General features: G+C 42.9%; 1 protein-coding gene across 1 annotated transcript in view; it reads left to right on the top strand.

Annotated features, from left to right (window-relative positions):
* The first annotated feature begins 1,773 nt into the window (after window positions 1–1,773).
* LOC126419145 (serine protease gd-like) overlaps window positions 1,774–18,792 on the top strand; it is a 273,858-nt gene continuing 256,839 nt past the window's right edge. Inside the window, exon 1 of the mRNA XM_050086255.1 lies at window positions 1,774–1,838. Within this exon, the coding sequence (XP_049942212.1) occupies window positions 1,813–1,838 (26 nt within the window). The 5' untranslated portion in view covers window positions 1,774–1,812. The remainder of the gene's footprint in view (window positions 1,839–18,792) is intronic.

Below are 18,792 nucleotides of genomic sequence, written 5' to 3'. Positions count from 1 at the left end.
TAAATAAACTTAAATTAAACCCATCCATGTTTCTCTTGGTAACATAATGACAGCTTTTGCCGACTAGTGTACGAAGTATGCCGCGTGCCCGCTTGTGTTACGAAAATCGGCGCGCCTGCTGGAGGGTTAAAGTTCTTTTTAGGCATGCTCAGGCACTTTGTAGTCTTTTTTCTTTTTGTTACTGCAATGCCACTCTGCGCACATTTGTATAGAGAGACAGCGCGTCATGAAGTATTATTGGTGAAAACTGCTGACGAAAAACGTAGTTTGGTGACCTCAGAATCCTTGCGATGACCTTAGAACTCTTGCCACGTGACAATAATGTCTGTTAAAACGCCTCAGACCGGATATTACGTGCATATTTTATTCCACAAGTACGACAAATTCGAACCTCTGGATCTTGCTAAAGGATAATGACATCAAAAAAAGTTTCGAAGTCTCCCGAGAATTTCATCTTCAGAATATATGGCAAAATTTTCGACGACCTGCCGTGAACAGAAATTATGGAAGTGACGATTCCCACAACTGGTACTTTTTGTACCTAAAAATCGTGGCTTTTCGGCGTTTTCTCAAGAATTGTCCATTAACAAATGGTGATTTTGTAAGCCAGCTGAGGACCATCCTAGACACACCTCATGAAAACAGCCGAGCCATTACTCAATTTGCCTGCGATGGAGGAAGTGTGTACTGATAAAATATTGATTCTGTACTGTAGGATAGCTTCAGTATGCCAGTTCTTCCGATGGGTATACAAATGGTTTCTGTGCCGAAGACTATCCAAAACAGTTGATCCCTTATATTTGCCATCAATAGACTTATATGACCCCCTGAAAAATAGAATTTTTTCGCGTGGCTTTTTGGAACATATTGGTACTGTGCACTGTTGTCCATGGACCGATTGCGTCTGTGAAGATATGCTTAATGTTTAATAAGAAATTATATTTATTCTATATTTCATCCCAGTGAGCATTTTTTATGTATCTCCAATATTCCCCTCTGCCCGAGGACTGGGTGTTTGTGTTGTCATCATCATTTCATCATCATAATCTTTCGTGATAGTGGCTAGATTGGACTGTGTAAAAAACTGGACTGTGTAAAAATTGGGACTTTGTATGTACACTGATGACCGCACAGCTGAGTACTCCACAAACCAAAAATCACAAACCAAACATCCAACATTCCCCGAAGTTCCTTATTTTAAATCATGTCAAACCTTCTTTAAAATTACAATAAAACTGGGTTGCTATATGTGGAGATGGGGCTCAATCGCTCGTCTTGCCCTGGCCCAGTCCTGGCTCTCAGCGGCCTGTGCACGACAGCACTACTCAAGGCACAATTTGTTCGTTGGAGTGGTGTAAGTATCGGCTGTCGGGTGGTCCTACCCGCCCGATATCACGGCAAGGAATATTCTTCTTTCGGTGGGTCGCAACGTCTACACACATCCAGTTTCTCGGTAGTTTGGTCGGTCAGTTGGAACGTGCGTTGGGACATTAACTGACAATATCCGATTTGTCGCCGTTTCTCCCCAGTGACGTCACAGCAGGTGTCCCTGACTGCGTGAGTTCATAACGGGAAGCCAGAATACGCCCCTCTGAACGTCTCACTCTGACGTGAGTGAAACGCGGGGACCAGAAAGTACAGTGGCGAGGAATCGACGGGGAAGCCGCGGAACAAGGTTAGTTTCCGGCAGCACCGCTGCGCGGCTCTGTGTGGCGGCTTGAGCACATGTAGCATCAGCAACAGGTGTTGGTAGTTCAGTGCAGCAGCCGGCACGGGTTCAAGCAGCACATACATCTCTGCACCTCGAGCAGCATGCGGTTTCCGGACGACTCGGTCTGGTAAGTTTCGCTGCAGCCAATAAGTAAACACCGCGGCCTATAGCAAACGATGCAAAAACAGTTTCGTCTAATTTCACTTGCTTGCTGTTCACTCATTCCAGATGCAATATCTGGTTGTCTGTTGCGTTACTGCTTAGTTTTTCGAATTAGTGTGACGTTTTGCAAATTCGTTATGTGTGTATCTAAGTCTCGAATGGCAACGTTGAATTTTGTTTCTTAAAGCTTACGGTTAATGTGTCAATGTACTTGTTTCGTGGTTTTTCACATTCAGTTTCTGCGAGTCACGTCAAACATCAAAAGAAAATTCCACAATTCCCACTATGCTGATAGTACCGATAGTACTTTCTGCTACGTCACGGCCATTCATTCATGAGTCAATGTTATGACTGGTTGTAGATTGTGTCCCTCGTTTGGTGACAGAAAATTAAACCACTATCTTCCATCGCTGTTCTATAAAGAAATAAGATTGTTGTTAAGCGTATCATATCCTCACTAAGAAATGTTCGTTCACAGTGCTGTCCATCAACAGAATTAGCATTTCCGATAATCAAGGAAAAACTACTACATTTGTATAAGACAATAGCAAAATCTGAACAAATTTAATTTAACCTAAACCTCAAAGGCCAGAAGAAGAAAATGCAAAACTGTAAGACTCACGAAGTAAACAACAAACTGGAAACTTTGTCAGCGCAGTAGATTTGCTAACCGAAGGGGCCCAGGTTCGATTACCGGCCGAGTCGGAGATTTTATCCGCTCGGGGAGTGGCTGTTATGTTGTTCTTAAATTCGTATCGTCATTACTGGCACGAAAGTCTCATCAAACACAGTCGTATCGTCTTTCAACTGATCATATGGCTACATGGATCCGAACCGAAAGCCAATAAATTGAAACTGAACTCGAAACTTAGTTTGCTGAAATTGGAAGCGGACACTTGTAACTTAACTCCAAGCAGTATGTTTATTCTGTACATTATGTTGAAAGCGTTAATAGTTCGATAATTTTATTAGAGTATTCACAGTTTCAGCTGACATGGAAATTGTAATCAGTGCAACTGTGGGGGGTAGCTAGTGTAGCGCTGAAAACAATTAGACAATTAAGAACACGGATCTGATTTATTTACATCCAATCTGCCGACATTGTAAGAACGTTCTGTGTGACGTCCTCTCTTCAAATATTGAAACAAACTATACCGCACTGACGAAGGTAGCACTTCATTGACAAATACCTAAGAATGTAGGAACATAAACGGGTACTAACTGGCTCCACCTATGGCGATTTCGGTCTGCTTCTGTTGATGACGGGAATTCCCCTTCTTTAAACATTTCTATTCGCTCTCAATGACTAGATCTATGGTCTCTGCCCATCAACCACCCCCTTCCCCTCCCCATCATCTCTACAACTCTTCCATATCCTCAAATGCTGCTCGCCTCAGAGCAATTACTTTACATACAAGAGCGCAGCCATGGATATGGAATAAAAATAATTAAACCTCTTATTATTTGTGTGTGTGTGTGTGTGTGTGTGTGTGTGTGTGTGTGTGTGTGTGTGTGTGTGTGTGTGTGTGAAAGAGAGAGAGAGAGAGAGAGAGAGAGAGAGAGAGAGAGAGAGAGAGAGAGATTATACTGTTCACTCTTCCACGAAGTAGTACAAGGAAGTGGGACATATAATGTGAATTTAATGTCGCTCGGTGACCTTCTGGCAGCAAACATTGATGATTGTACCATCATGATAGCAACTCCTACTGCATCAAACGTTTAGAATAGAAGTTACATAAGCGCACAGGACCCTAAATTGAGTTTTTTGAGATGAGAAACCAATGTTCGTAAATACATTTTTTCATTTATATGTGCCCTTACGATGTGATCGTGTTTCTAACTGCCGAAATAACCGCGTCTTCAGTGAAGGAAACAGTCACCATTTAGCCTGTGTTCGCTAACAACTATCGATTCTCCGTCAACTCATGGGCCGTAGTTCCATATGGTCACCTAACAGTGGCCTGTGTCACGCAGTTCATCCGAGATCTGCTCCCACAGCTGCTAGGCACTGAAGCTCTTGTTACTCGCGAGGGGACGTCCTTTGGCAACGGTGCCACAGCACACTTCGATATTGTGCGTGATTTCCTTGATGAGACCCTAATCGTTTTGTTTGGTCGCATATGTCGTGAACCATTGTGAGCGCGATTGCTGGAGATCAGTCGTTTACTTTTAATTTTTGTAATTGTGGTGCATGAAACCACTGTCTCAGCTGATGATACCTATCTCCGTACGCAACGCATCTTAAGGATATTTTGATGAGTGCGATGCAACGATATGCGCCAATGTACACATCGGTGAGGTCTTTACGTGTTTCCTGTCATTTATTTAGTGAATTAAAATATGCTGCCTGCTGTTCAGACTCCTGTACCATCTGTAACCTGTTTGTTGATGCGGCCATTTTCCGCAGAAAATTTATAAGTGATCTTGACCATTTTGTGCTTCCACAGCTGATTGATTGAAAAAGTTAATAAGTCACCGCAGCTGTATTTCAGCAACGTTTATGACTCCAAGTGGTTACTTTCGAAACGAACATCTTCAGGTGACACGAAAATTCACCAACAGTCTTCCTACGTTAACGGTCAGAAAGTGGCAGGAATCGTGAGTCATGACAACTCATTTCTGCCGCTTTGTGAGAATCTGTTACGAAGATTGGTGGTGAATTTTCGGTGTCACTTTTAAATTTTCTTTTAGACGAAACCGATTGCGGCATAATAAACGTGCCTGAAATAAATCTGCGCTGATTTTATTAACATTTATGTAAATATTCGTTTTATAAATTGAGACACCTTTTTCTTGCTGCAGTTTATATTTATTTGTGCTCTAAATGCGCTTTTCCCTTTACGTTAAGACATCCACAGTGGGTTTAATCTGGAATAATAGAATTGTTTTTATATGCGTTACTTATGGATTAGAAAGCAATTCATGCAACAATTTTTAAATGTAGATGTTGCTACCCACAGTTATTCGTCTGTCCGACCGAAATCTGCGTTTCCCCTCACCTGAATTTCCACTTCGATTTATAAAATATCGACACATTTTCACGTCGCGACCTTTTTGTTTCTTAGTTTTCATATTCCGTTACCCAACTACTGTGGAAAGCCGCTACTGACCTGACAAGAACTACGGATTTCTCACAAGGAAGCTACAGTGTTGCGACGGCAATAGCTTACAGTTCTCCTAAGACAAATCTACAGTTGTCGCCACATACGCAGTGGGGCTCCACACCAGTTAACCAACGAAATATGAAAAATACAAAATCAAAAGTTTGTAAGGTGGAAATCTGTCGACGTTTTCATGTTTCAAGTGACAATGCGACCTCTAATCTATTTCTAAATAAGAGGAAACGCTTATTTCGGCCTGACAGTCCATTAGAAAATGAACATTTGCGCTGTTCTGAAATCAAAAGTTTGAGACATCTTGTGTATTTGAACCGTGATAATCAGCCATTGCGGGATACAAGCTCTCAATACTTCTTCATGAATGATTTTCGACTAGACTCTTCCATGCTGCTCTATTATATTTCCTGTGTTGTGTAACGTCTACTACGCCATCGCCTAGATATTTTCGTATCTCTTGAACCCAACCAAGAATTTCCGCCCTTTATCTACTAGCCATTTTCCTAACAACAGTAGCAGTACGGCCATAACTGTATCTTGTTCTACACCGGAAGAGCCAAAGAAACTGTACACCGGACTAATATCGTGTAGTGCGCAGGCGAGCACGCAAAAGTGCCGCAACACGACGTGGCATGGACTCGACTAATGTCTGAGGCAGTGCTGGAGGGAGCTGACGCCATGAATCCTGTAGGGCTGTTGAGCATATCCCAGATATGCTCAATAATGTTCACCTCTGGGATGTTTGATGGCCAGCGGAAGTGTTTAAACACAGAAGAGAGTTCCTGGAGCCACTCTGTAGCAATTCTGGACGTCTAGGATGTCGCATTGTCCTGCTGTAATTACCCAAGTCCGTCGGAATACAAATGGTTCAAATGGCTCTGAGCACTATGGGACTTAACTTCTGAGGTCATCAGTCCCCTAGAACTTAGAACTACTTAAACCTAACTAACCTAAGGACATCACACACATCCATGTCCGAGGCAGGATTCGGACCTGCGACCGTAGCGGTCGCGCGGTTCCAGACTGTAGCGCCTAGAACCGTCGGCCACTCCGGCCGGCCGTCGGAATACACAATTGACATGTATGGATGCAGGTGATCAGACAGAATGCTTAGGTACGTGTCACCTGTCAGTCGTATCTAGACGTATGAGGGGTCTCACCTCACTCCAACTGCACACGCCCCACACCATTACAGAGCCTCCACCAGCTTGAACAGTACCCTTCTGACATACAGGGTTCACGGATTGATGAGGTAGACTCCATACCCGTACACGTCCATCCGCTCGATAGAATTTGAAACGAGACTCGTCCGACCAGGCAACAAGTTTCCAGTCATAAACAGTCAATATCGGTGTTGGGGAGGCGTAAAGTTTTGTCGTGCAGTCATCAAGGATATATGAGTGGCCCTTCGGGTCCGAAAGTCCATATCGACGATGTTTCGTTGAATGGTTAACAAGCTGACACTTGTTGATGGCCCAGCGCTGAAATCTGGAGCAGTTTGCGGAAGGGTTGCACTTCTGTCACATTGAACGATTCTCTTCAGTCGTCGCTGGTTCCGTTCATGCGGGATCTTTTTCCGGTCGCAGCGACGTCGGATATTTGATGTTTTTGCGGATTCCTGATATTCACGGTACACTTGTGAAATGGTCGTATGGGAAAATCCCCACTTCATCGCTACCTCAGAGATGCTGTGTCCCATCGCTCGTGCGCAGACTATAACACCATTTTCAAACACACTTAAATCTTGATAACTTGCCATTTTAGCAGCAGTAACCGATCTAACAAATGCGCCAGACACTTGTTGTCTTATGTTGGCGCTGTCGAACGCCTGTTTACGTCGTATCTCTGTATTTGAATACGCATGCCTATACCAGTTTCTTTGGCGCTTCAGTGTATAACAACCCGCCCCCCCCCCCCCCCCCCACCTCCCCACAAACAATGCCTATCATGCATGACATTTCTTCATTGCTTGTTGAACAATCTCTAGTTTTTGTATGAATTGCGCACTGAAAGTACATGGTTGACTGTCGTAAATCAAAACTAGTAGTACACTCTGATCATGAACTTCCTAGTGTCAAATACGGTGCGAGCTTAATTTTGAAAACAAGGGTTTACCAAAGTTGTTGTAATTAAAATGAATAGGCTCACTGTTTCCAGCTGAGGCACTAAACCGCAGCATTGGATAATAGTGACACACAGATCGGAAACGGAGCGAGTGCTAATCTAATGTTGTGGGATGCATACTTCACAAATCAAGGCGCTGCTGTAAGTCATCGTTACACCGCCTTCCTTGCTTCGTTCCATCTGTTATTCCGCGGATGTGCCCTGTCTGAGACCGGTGGCGATGTGGTCGCTAGATGCTCATCTATTCGGTCCTTCTGAAGCGTGCAAAAGTGTAAGGCTATAGTCCGTTTAAAATTACTTGATTGTTGACGTCTGTCACTTGGCGCTGCAATGTTGCCACATCGACTACCACTCGCTCAAAGGAGATACGCAAACACTGCGGATCACTTCAAAAGTGCTGAAATGCTGTTCATGTAACACGGATCGAGGTTAGAAGCTCCTGTCACCAGGTATGCATGAACACGAGATGCTCTGTCCACTGCTGATTTTAAATGGCCAATGACTGAACTACGGCAGACAACGCGTTTTGTATCCCTGAATTTACACAAAAATACATTGAAACCTGTTAGAACCAGTTGGAACGATCATTTGCTGGTTTCAAAAAGTGCGTGTTCACGCCATGTATGAAGTTCACCTACTGTAATCCGATCTCTGTGATAATAACTGAATATGGTGGCCGAATCACGTCTTGTGCGAAAAAACCCATAACCAGACAAGGAACTGGATGTGAACTTGACCGTCTGATGTGGCAGTTTGTCAATGGCAAACAATTCTGTCGTGACGTTGAGCGCTCTGATTAGAGGAAGCCAACACCAACACGTGAAGAAGTGTCAACTATCAGGTAATTTTAATCAGACTATAGTCTTGCTGTTGTAAAGTAGCTTTGAAAAGGCCGAATAACCGATTGTCTAGATCACATGGCCAATGACGAAGTTGTTTTTTGCGAGATGAGTGAGGATATAAGACGAAAATTAAGTGATGCGTTGTATACAATGGTAATTGTGGTGTCTGGAATAAGTTCTACGCTATAGACCTCGATTCAGATGAAAAACTTACGAATTTCGTCCTACGCAGACAAAGTCATTGTATTCTTTGTAGTTCCACGTCCACCATGACTAAACGCGTGTGCTGCGCCATACGAAAGTGGGCATATAGAAGTCACTGTTGTATCCCTGCGACCAAAAAACACGCTGTTTCTACATTGTTTTCGTTATGGCAACTTTTATTAATGGATCAACTAGTCGTGTGGCTTACCATTCGTTTCTACAACTTCTTCGAAGGTTGTTGTAAATTTATTTCAATAATTAATCAACATTTAGAGAATGCAGTTCATCCTTATGCCATGTTATCTTGTACAGTCCTCAGGCTCGGTGACGCCTCGAAAGTGTGTGTATGTCACTGTAATTGTTAGAAATTCTCTATATATAACAATATTTACTGATAACCGATCATTGTGTTTGTTGATGTACAGGTTTGTTTTAAAATTTAAGACAACTAAATATCTTGAAAACAACACATGCCAAGTGAAAAGTTAATATTAGTAAAGGGAAATCTGTCTGCGCTATAACCGGCCACCTCTCGACCACCCCTCGTGCGTATTTTCACAAGCTGCGACGTTGTCGCGAGTTTAACATTGACCCGAAAATAGAATAAATTTCCATTTTTTTCTCGTCTATGGTCACAAAATTTTAAGTCCTCAGACTACCAGTTTCGGTCAGCAATGACTATCTTCAGATCTGTTTTATAAAAACATGTCCTAATACTCTATGACTTCAGTGTATTAGGGCATGTTTTTATAAAACAGATCTGAAGACGGTCATTGCTAACGGAAACTGGTAGTCTGAGGACTTAAAATTTTGTGACCACAGACGTGAAAAACAGGAAATTTATTTGTATTTTCAAATGAGAACCCCAATTTTTATTGCAGGTGCGGAATCTACTCTAAAAAGTACGAACGGTTTACTCAAACCGTTGTTTCCCATTCGTAGTAGATGGTGCTGTAATCAGCAAATATCGAGTGTGTCTGTTTTTCGAATCGAGAACCAACGCACTAGATTTCATATAAGATGTAAATGTAAACCTTTGTGCTGACGGATGATATTAATGTTCAAACTTTACTAGAGTATTTTAAACGTAATCGTACAGTACAAGTAATATGGCTATGCACGGACATTTGTGGCGCATAAACTACTTATATGGTAACGTACTTTTCTGTTCCCTGTGGTTTTGATTGTGGTGAGTACCCAAACCATCGGAATACTAGATTTCGGTGGCAGCCCTCGAACAGAGCCAACAAGTAGATAGATTGCAGTGTGTGTTTCCATCCAGCAGCCATAACTCTCGCAGTGGCTGATACCGGCGGAATGCAAACCACAACATTGTAATAAGGTAAAATACCCATGAAAGTAATAGCGACAGGCGCACCTTTCATGGATACTGACCGAAGTAAGCACTGCAATGGTGGGAGGCAAGGGGTCTCTCAGAAATCAAACACACCGGTGGTGGGATGCAAGGGAACTCTCTGATTTCAACCATACCAATGGAAACAAAACTATTTATAGACATAGTTGTTCCTGTATCATGCTAAACGTAGTTTCTATCCCGACACTGAAATGGCTAATCATATTGTACTGTACAATCAAATTTACAGCACTAAAGTAAATGTAGCATCAAATCTACATGGTTACTCTGCAATTCACACTTAAGTGCCTGACAGAGGGTTCATCGAACCATTTTCATACTCGTTCTCTACCATTCCACTCTCGAATGGCGCGTGGATAAAAGGAACACCTAAATCTTTCCGTTCGAGCTCTGATTTCTCTTATTTTATTATGATTATTTCTCCGCACGTAGGTAGGTGTCAACAAAATATTTTCACGTTCGGAAGAGAAATTTGATGTTGAAATTTCGTAAATAGATCTCGCCGCAAAGAAAACCGCCTTTGTTTCAGTGACTGCCACGCCAACTCGCGTATCATATCAGTGACAGTATCACCCCTATTGCGCGATAACACGAAACGAGCAGTCCTCCTTTGCACTTTATCGATGTCCTCCGTCAGTCCTACCTGGTAAGGATCCCACACCGCGCAGCAATAGTCCAGCAGAGGACGGACAAGCGTAATGTAGGCTGTCTCTTTAGTGGATTTGTCGCATCTTCTAAGTGTTCTGTCAACAAAGCGCAGTCTTTGTTTCGCCTTCCCCGAACTATTAGCCACGTGGTCTTTCCAATTTAAGTTGCTCGTAGTTGCAATTCCTAGGTATTTAGTCGAATTGAGAGCCCTTAGATTTGTGCGATTTATCGTATACCCAAAATTTATCGGATTTCTTTTAGTACCCATGTGGATGAGCACGCACTTATCTTTGTTTAGTGCCAATGGCCACTTTTCACACCATACAGAAATTCTCTCTAGATCATTTTGCAATTGGAATTGACCGTCTGATGATTTACTAGACGGTAAATTACAGCGTCATCTGCAAACAATCTAAGGGGGCTGCTCAGATCATCACCTAGATCATTTATGTAAATCAGGAACAGCAGAGGGTCTATGACACTACCTTGCGAAACGCCAGATATCACTTCTGTTCTACTCGATGATTTACAGTCTATCACTACGAACTGTGATCTCTGAGAGGAAATCACGAATCCAGTCACACAGCTGAGACGATACTCCTTATGCACGCAATTTGATTAATAGTTGCTTGTGAGGAACGGTATCAAAAGCCTTCTGGAAATCTAGGAATATGGATCCCTTGTCGACAGCACTCGTTACTGAATGGGAATAAAGAGCTAGCTGTGTTGCCCAAGAACGATATTTTCTGAATCCGTGTTGATTATGTATCAATGTCATTTTCTTCAAGGTGATTCATAATGTTAGAGTACAGTATATGCTCCAAAATCCAACTGCAAATTGAGGTCAGTGATATGGGTCTGTAATTCAGTGGGTTACTTCTATTTCCTCTCTTGAATATTGGTATGACGTGTCCTACTTTCCAGTCTTTAGGAACAGACCTTTCGTCAAGTGAGTGATTGTATATGATTGCTAAGAAAGGCGCTATTGTGTCTGCATTCTCTGAAAGGAACCTGACTGGTGTACCATCTGGACCGGAATCCTTGCCTTTCTAAAGTGAATCGGTTCTAGCAAAAACAGGTGCAGTTGATACTTGTCGATTACAGCGCCATCTACAACGAATGGAAAACAATGGTTTTTGGCATGGAATCCTAATATTCATTAAAAATGGCGGGTTCCCATTTGAAAACACAGCATAGACTCCACCCATACAGGAGGGGTTGGTAGGAGGTAGCTAGTTGTACTAGATGTCCCCTTTACTAATACTAACTTTTCATCTAGAATATAGTTTACGTACCAGCGTCGTTTCCGAGATATTTAGCTATCTGAAGTTTAAAAAAAATAAAAAATAAAAACCACTATATATCAGTCGCCATGACCAACGGTCGCATATCTACTGGCAATTCCGTGAGTCCGTGGTTATGCATGTGAACCTGTGTACTCGCTCTTCTGTCTACACGGTTTACAAATGGCAAGCGGCAGATACTCACGGGTCGACTCGTCCGAGCACATGGAGACGGCGATTTTGGTGACGTCGTAGGAATCGCTCGTTAGTTCAAAGCGAGTATACGGAGCTCATTTCCGATCTGACACCAGCTACCTCGCGAAGACTCGCGTCAGCTGCAACACACTGATGTTTAAAAGCCTACATTCGCACATGCACCGGCGCTGTATTTTGAACACCTGCTTGCTGTAGCCACGTCTGGATTAAGCTGCCTTATGGGAGAGTAGAAGTGCTATGCAGTGGCTGGTACGACGATACGAGGGTACCGGCTCTTAACACCAGCAAACAATTCCAGTAGATGTGACGACGGGCAGACCTGACATCCGTTTGACAATGCATCTTCTCCTACGAGCTCTACGGGAAGAAGATGAGGCACTGAATGTTTTCGGCCGTGCGCCCAGAGAAGACAGCAACGGTTTTCAGAATCGCCGATAAACTGACTTCACTCTGCTCGTAATAGTGTGTTGAATTATTACACCTTATATTTAAAATGGCGGTAACAATGTAAAAACCGTCGACGGCAAGTGATAGTACCGTTTAGTCAGGTCTAGAACACCTTGCAGGAAGATACTGACGTCGGTAGGATGGCGATGTCACATGGCTGTATGATCCAGCGAAAGCTGGTAGTCTGGCAAGATCTGAATTCAATCTGTTATTGCCAGCAGGAAGTTGATATCACCCGATGTGAATCCAGCTTAAAGCAGTAGATGATCCTTAGCAATAGCAGACTCACAGGTTCTCACTAATCTCCTCCCACGGTCTAAACCGAAAATTCCAGGCCCACACTGATTCATCTACATACGCTGCACATGTTGAATCTAACGCTTGTGTTGTCTGGCCGCTCTTCGTGACACCACTTCTTTGATGGACGGGAAAGTCGCAATTCTTCGAGTAACTATAAATGCATTAAGGAGGGTATTTTTGTGTCGCGTAGGATGTTTTTCTTTTCTGTGTTAAATACCAAACAATCGTGGCAAGGCCGTTTGGTTAGTATACGTACACCGTAACTTTGTCTTCACATGGGGGACTACTGGAAGCAAATGTCTGAAGTTCCTTTTATTCTGCAACTTGTAGCATCTCCCGTTCTAAGGTGTCCTGGGCTTCCCAAAAGTGGGACCAGCAAAGGAAGTCGCAACAGTGGGGCAGGCTTTGCCGACCATTTAGTAACAAGACGATCGCTTCCCCTTTTATCTAGGCTTAGGGCTATCTATGCACATAGCACATTGGCAAGCTTAACTTTTTTACATTTGCCTTTCAGTTTTTTTTACTTCTTATTTCTAAACATTATTGCAGCAAATGATCAAATTAGTCTACGTGTATGAATTTTAGTTCGTTAATACATTATTGCAGCAAATGATCAAACTAGTCTGTGTATACGAATTTTAATTCGTTACTCAGAGATTTTAAACGTATTCTTAAATCCCCCAAGTCATTATACAGGGTGATTTTTTTTCCATTATGTACAAATGCTAGGGACTGATCGACGAGAGGATATGGAACAAAAAAGATCTAATGAACTTATGTCTGGAAATGCATGGTTTCCACGCTAGAGACCATTTATTCAGTCACACTTTATCACAGAGACTGTGGTCTAATACGCACTGAAGCATGCAGCCACAGTTGCAGTATGCATGGTTTCCTCCTAGAGGGTAGTACGGTTCCTCATACATCATGTCCTAGTGCCCTCTCCTGCATAGTAATTGATGATATTATGTCCGATTCACTTCTGTTGTTCACTCACCTGGTATTGGATGTGATACAGCATTGTACACAATAGTTCTGAATTCGAATCGAGAGCTTGCCGACATTGTTTACTTATGGAAAGGCAAATGGCTGTGGGCGGCAGGTAGAAAGGTCTTATCAGGAGACCTATCGCCGTCGACAACCACCACAGCATTCAGTGTCGGCAAAGACATTTCGCCATTTGTCTGAGACAGTGTTGTTTCAGGGAGTAGGAAATCATAAAGGATTCACCCGAAATGTTTGGACGCCGGACTTGTAGGAAAATGTGACTAACGCTGTAGAAGACAATCGCCGTGTCAGTACCAGGCAGTTGACCCAGCAGTACATGGTAAGCCAGACGACTATGTGGAACATTCTCCACAGTTGTTACTACCATTATTAAGTACAGCATGTGCAGGGTTTAATAGTTACAGACTGTCCACATCGGGAGCAGTTTTGTCATTGGTTTCTTCACCAGGCAACCACGATTTTGGGATTTGTGTCACCCATCCTATTCACAGATGAAGCCACTGTTACATGGAGTGGTATCTTCAACTTTCATAAGTCATTTGTGGGATAGTGTGCAGAATCTCATGGCATGGTGACAGCGAATCATCAACATCGGTGCAGCTAGGACGTAGGAGTCGATATGATTGGCGACCGTATTTTGGGACCAGTCTTCCTTTCTCATCGCCTAACAGGCGTTTCTAGTGGGTGACTTTGCCTCCCCTCCTGGAAGAAACACCATTGATGATTCAAATGGTTATGTGCCTACTGCATGATGATGTTCCAGCCACTTTGCTATTAACATCTGGAGGCATCTCAGTCGTGTCTTCCCTGGTCGATGGCTTGGATGATAAGACTTGCTCATTCACTGGATCTCAACCAATGCGATTACTGGTTATGGTGCCATCTGAAAAGTATTGTGCATGCAGAGCCCATTCCAGGGTGGAGACACTGCAGCAGCGTTTTCATGCAGCCCTTGACACTGTTTGGATGCTGCCTGGCCAATGTGAATGTGTGAGAGAGAAGATGCTACATTCATATGGAAACCATTTTCCACACATACTATAATTGTGGCTGTAAGGTACAGCGCATGTTAGACCATTGTCTCTGTAACAATGTATGATTTAATAAATGGAAACCCAGGAGAGGCACTGCAGTCTATGTCGTACATTTAGCAAAGCCAGTCGCTTCATTCGTCTGCTGCCATAGCCCATAACGCCAAATTTCGCCGCACTGACCTAACGGCTACGTTCGTCGTACGCCCCACATTAATGTCTGCGGTTATTTCACGCAGCGTTGCTTGACTGTTAGCACTGACAACTCTATGCAAACGCCGCTGCTCTCGGTCGTTAAGTGGATGCTGTTGGCCACTGCTTTGGCCGTGGTGATAGGTAACAGCAAAAAGTTGGTATTTTCGCCGCTTCCCTGACACTTTGGATCTCGGAATATTGAATTCCATATCGATTTCCGAAATGGAAAATCCCATGCGTCTAGCTCCAAATACCATTCCGTATTCAGTCTGTTAATTACCGTAGTGCGACTGCAATCACGTCGGAAACTTTTTCACGTGAATCACCTGAGTACAAAAGACAGCTCCGCCAATGCACTGCCCCAGTGTACACGATGCTACCGACACCTGTATATTTGCATGACTCTATCCCATGGTTTTTGACACGTCAGTATAAGATGACTTCTGCTCTCTTAGGTCATGTTACTGAGTCTACAGGTGAAGTTGTCGCTCACGCGATGTGAGGCAATCTGTTTCGGTTTCGTTCCGTTTTCCGCAGTATTTGCTTTGTGCCTTCTTACCGCTTTTGATTGCGACAGGGGGCGCAGGCTTGGCTTTGTGCTCGTTGGAGAGGACTTTAGGAAATTTTACATTTTTCTGTAGCACATTCCTTCTGTGTAATACTTCACTTTTGACTAAGACATTAGCCTTGACTGGAGTTTTCAGTTCGACCTTTACTATGTTTTTTTTTCCCCCACACAAGAGATATGTCACAGCATTCTTATGTTCTGGTAAGGAAAGACCCAAGACTTTCTCAAGAGCCATAGGATGCAAACGTCCTACGTTTTTATCCAAATTTTCCATATAAACAACGTATTGCCCACTATCTCTACGTTTGTAGACGACCGCTGAGTAGTTACTGTTGCCACGGGAAGAGTGTTGGTAACAGTTTTTGCGTTGGAGCGGAACCAGCAGCTATTGTTGCAAGAGGATCAGGTACATTTGAAACGCTATAGTAGCGGACGAGACTAGGTGGTCTTCTGCAATGAAGGTTTTTGAATTCCTGAAATCCAGACTCCACTCACTTTTGTCGCTTATTTCTCGCGGTGCAGAGATCCTGTTCTGACAACTCTACATCCGCTTGGATACTCTGCAAATGACATTTAAGTGCCTGGCAGAGGGTTCATCGAACCACCTTCACAATTTTCTATTATTCCAATTTCGTACAGCGCACGGAAAAAACTAACACCTATATCTTTCCGTACGAGCTCTGATATCCCTTATTTTATCGTGGTGATCGTTTCTCCCTCTGTAGGTCGGTGCGAACAAAATATTTTCGCATTCAGAGGGGAAAGTTGGTGATTGGAATTTCGTGAGAAGATTCCGTCGCAACGAAAAACGCCTTTCTTTTAATGATGTCCAGCTCAAATCCTGTATCATTTCTGTGACACTCTCTCCCATATTTCGCGATAATACAAAAAAAAATACGGAAAAAACTAACACCTATATCTTTCCGTACGAGCTCTGATATCCCTTATTTTATCGTGGTGATCGTTTCTCCCTCTGTAGGTCGGTGCGAACAAAATATTTTCGCATTCAGAGGGGAAAGTTGGTGATTGGAATTTCGTGAGAAGATTCCGTCGCAACGAAAAACGCCTTTCTTTTAATGATGTCCAGCTCAAATCCTGTATCATTTCTGTGACACTCTCTCCCATATTTCGCGATAATACAAAACGTGCTACCTTTCTTTGAACCTTTTCGATGTACTCCGTCAATCCTATCTGGTAAGGAAACCACACAGCGCAGCAGTAATCTAAAATAGGACGGACAAGCGTAGTGTAGGCAGTCTCCTTAGTAGATCTGTTACATTTTCTAAGTGTCCTGCCAATAAAACGCAGTCTTTGGTTAGCCTGCCCCACAACATTTTCTGTGTTCCTTCCAGTTCAAGTTGTTTGTAATTGTAATATCTAGGTATTTACTTGAATTTACGGCTTTTAGATTAGACTGATTTATCGTGTAACCGAAGTTTAACGAATTGCTTTTAGCACTCATGTGGATGACCTCATACTTTTCGTTATTTAGGGTCAACTGACAATTTTCGCACCATTCAGATATCTTTTCTAAATCGTTTTGCAGTTTGTTTTGATCTTCTGATGACTTCATTAATCGATAAACGACGGTGTCATCTGCAAACAACCTAAGACGGCTGCTCAGATTGTCTCCCAAATCGTTAATATAGATAAGGAACAGCAAAGGGCCTGTAACACTACCTTGGGGAACGCCAGAAATCACTTCTGTTTTACTAGTTGACTCTGTGTCAATTACTACGGACTGTGACCTCTCTGACAGGAAATCACAAATCCAGTCACATAACTGAGACGATATTCCATAAGCAAGCAATTTCACTAAAAGCCGCTTGTGTGGTACAGTGTCAAAAGCCTTCTGGAAATCCAGAAATACGGAATCGATCTGAAATCCCTTGTCATTAATTAGCACTCAACACTTCTTGTGAATAAAGAGCTAGTTGTGTTTCACAGGAACGATGTTTTCTAAGCTCATGTTGGCTGTGTGTCAATAGACAGTTTTCTTAGAGGTAATTCATAATGTTTGAAAAAACACATTTCGTGAATATTGGTGTGGCCTGTGCATCTTTCCAGTCTTTGGGTACGGATCTTTCGTCGAGCGAACGGTTGTACACGATTTTTAAGTATGGAGCTAACGCATCAGCATACTCCGAAAGGAACCTTATTGATATACAGTCTGGACCAGAAGACTTGCTTTCATTAGGTGATTTAAGTTGCTTCACTCCTCCGATGATATTTACTTCTACGTTATTCGTGTTGGCAGCTGTTCTCGATTCGAATTCTGAAATATTTTCTTCGTCTTCCTTTGTGAAGGCATTTCGGAAGGTTGTATTTAGTAACTCTGCTTCGACAGCACTGTACTCTTCGTCAGGGGCTCTTTGACTTCCATCCCAAATGACCACTAACCTCCATCGTGGAGTACAATGTAGTTCCTAGAGGAGATGGAAAGTGTACTGCATCTTGATGCAGACGTTGGGCAGCCGGTTGTTGTCGACGTTGTTCATAGGTGGCATCGATGTCACCATATATCTCACCATACATGGCGCGGCTAGTCGCAGCCGAGAGGAAAATCAAAAATTAAAGTGCTACAGATAACCGTCCCAAACGCAAAACCAATATACACTCATTCTAAGGAAGGCCCTCACTTGTGCATTAGACGTAAAACATCTCAAACTACAGCTTCGCGGAAGTAAAGACAGCTCCGTTCGCTGTCGCGCCACAAGCGAAAATGGGACCACTGTATTAAGTAGGGATAGCATACGATTCTCACTTTATTCAACCACACATTCATCAGTTCGCGAAACGCATTTCGATCGTCATGTTTATTTTCCACTGTGCAGTGTGTTTAAACAATTCGTTACGCTTGCTCACACTGCACTCATTGCATAGACAATGGACCAGTGGCGGATACAGAAAAACCTCAATGAGGGGGCGCTAAAGATATCTTGAGCTACCTTTACTTTTACCGTAATAAAAAATAATCAAGTCACATGCAAAGTCTAAGGAAGGTTTTATTTAAACTGATTATACACATATACAAAACAATGCCATCTTACGATATTAAGAAGTTACATTTATATGAAATGATGGATTCTATGCGCCTACTCTTCCTGGCAAATTGTTTAATTACATCGTCAATAGGACAATCAATGTCAAGGTGACTGTTCAACAGAGCTAGTTCATTAAGTCGATCCTCCTTCATTGTCGACGTCAGCCATGTCTTTGTACGCCACAATGTTGAAAACCTTCTTTCTTCTGTAGCAATAAATACAGGAAGACAAGCAAATATTTTGTACAGCGTGTGCAAAGTAGAATAGGCAGATCTAGGACAACGATTGCGCCCCCCCCCCCCCATATGTATTTGCCACTGCAATGGACACATCACACGTACGCAACGTAACAATAAGAACTACTCTACTTAACGTCCATGCAAACCCAAACGCCATCACATACTTCGGAACGCCGCAATGGAACTTAAATATTAGTTGTAGCCTCACCACATGCATCCAGCCGAAATAGCGATCATCGCCAGACTGTTATTATGGACAGACATGGCGGTAATTCGCAA

The sequence above is a fragment of the Schistocerca serialis genome, chromosome 9, assembly GCF_023864345.2.
Source record: "Schistocerca serialis cubense isolate TAMUIC-IGC-003099 chromosome 9, iqSchSeri2.2, whole genome shotgun sequence".
In the NCBI taxonomy this organism is placed as follows: domain Eukaryota; kingdom Metazoa; phylum Arthropoda; class Insecta; order Orthoptera; family Acrididae; genus Schistocerca; species Schistocerca serialis.
The sequence above is the reverse complement of the archived record's forward strand: the minus strand, read 5'-3'. Positions and strand labels throughout refer to the sequence as shown.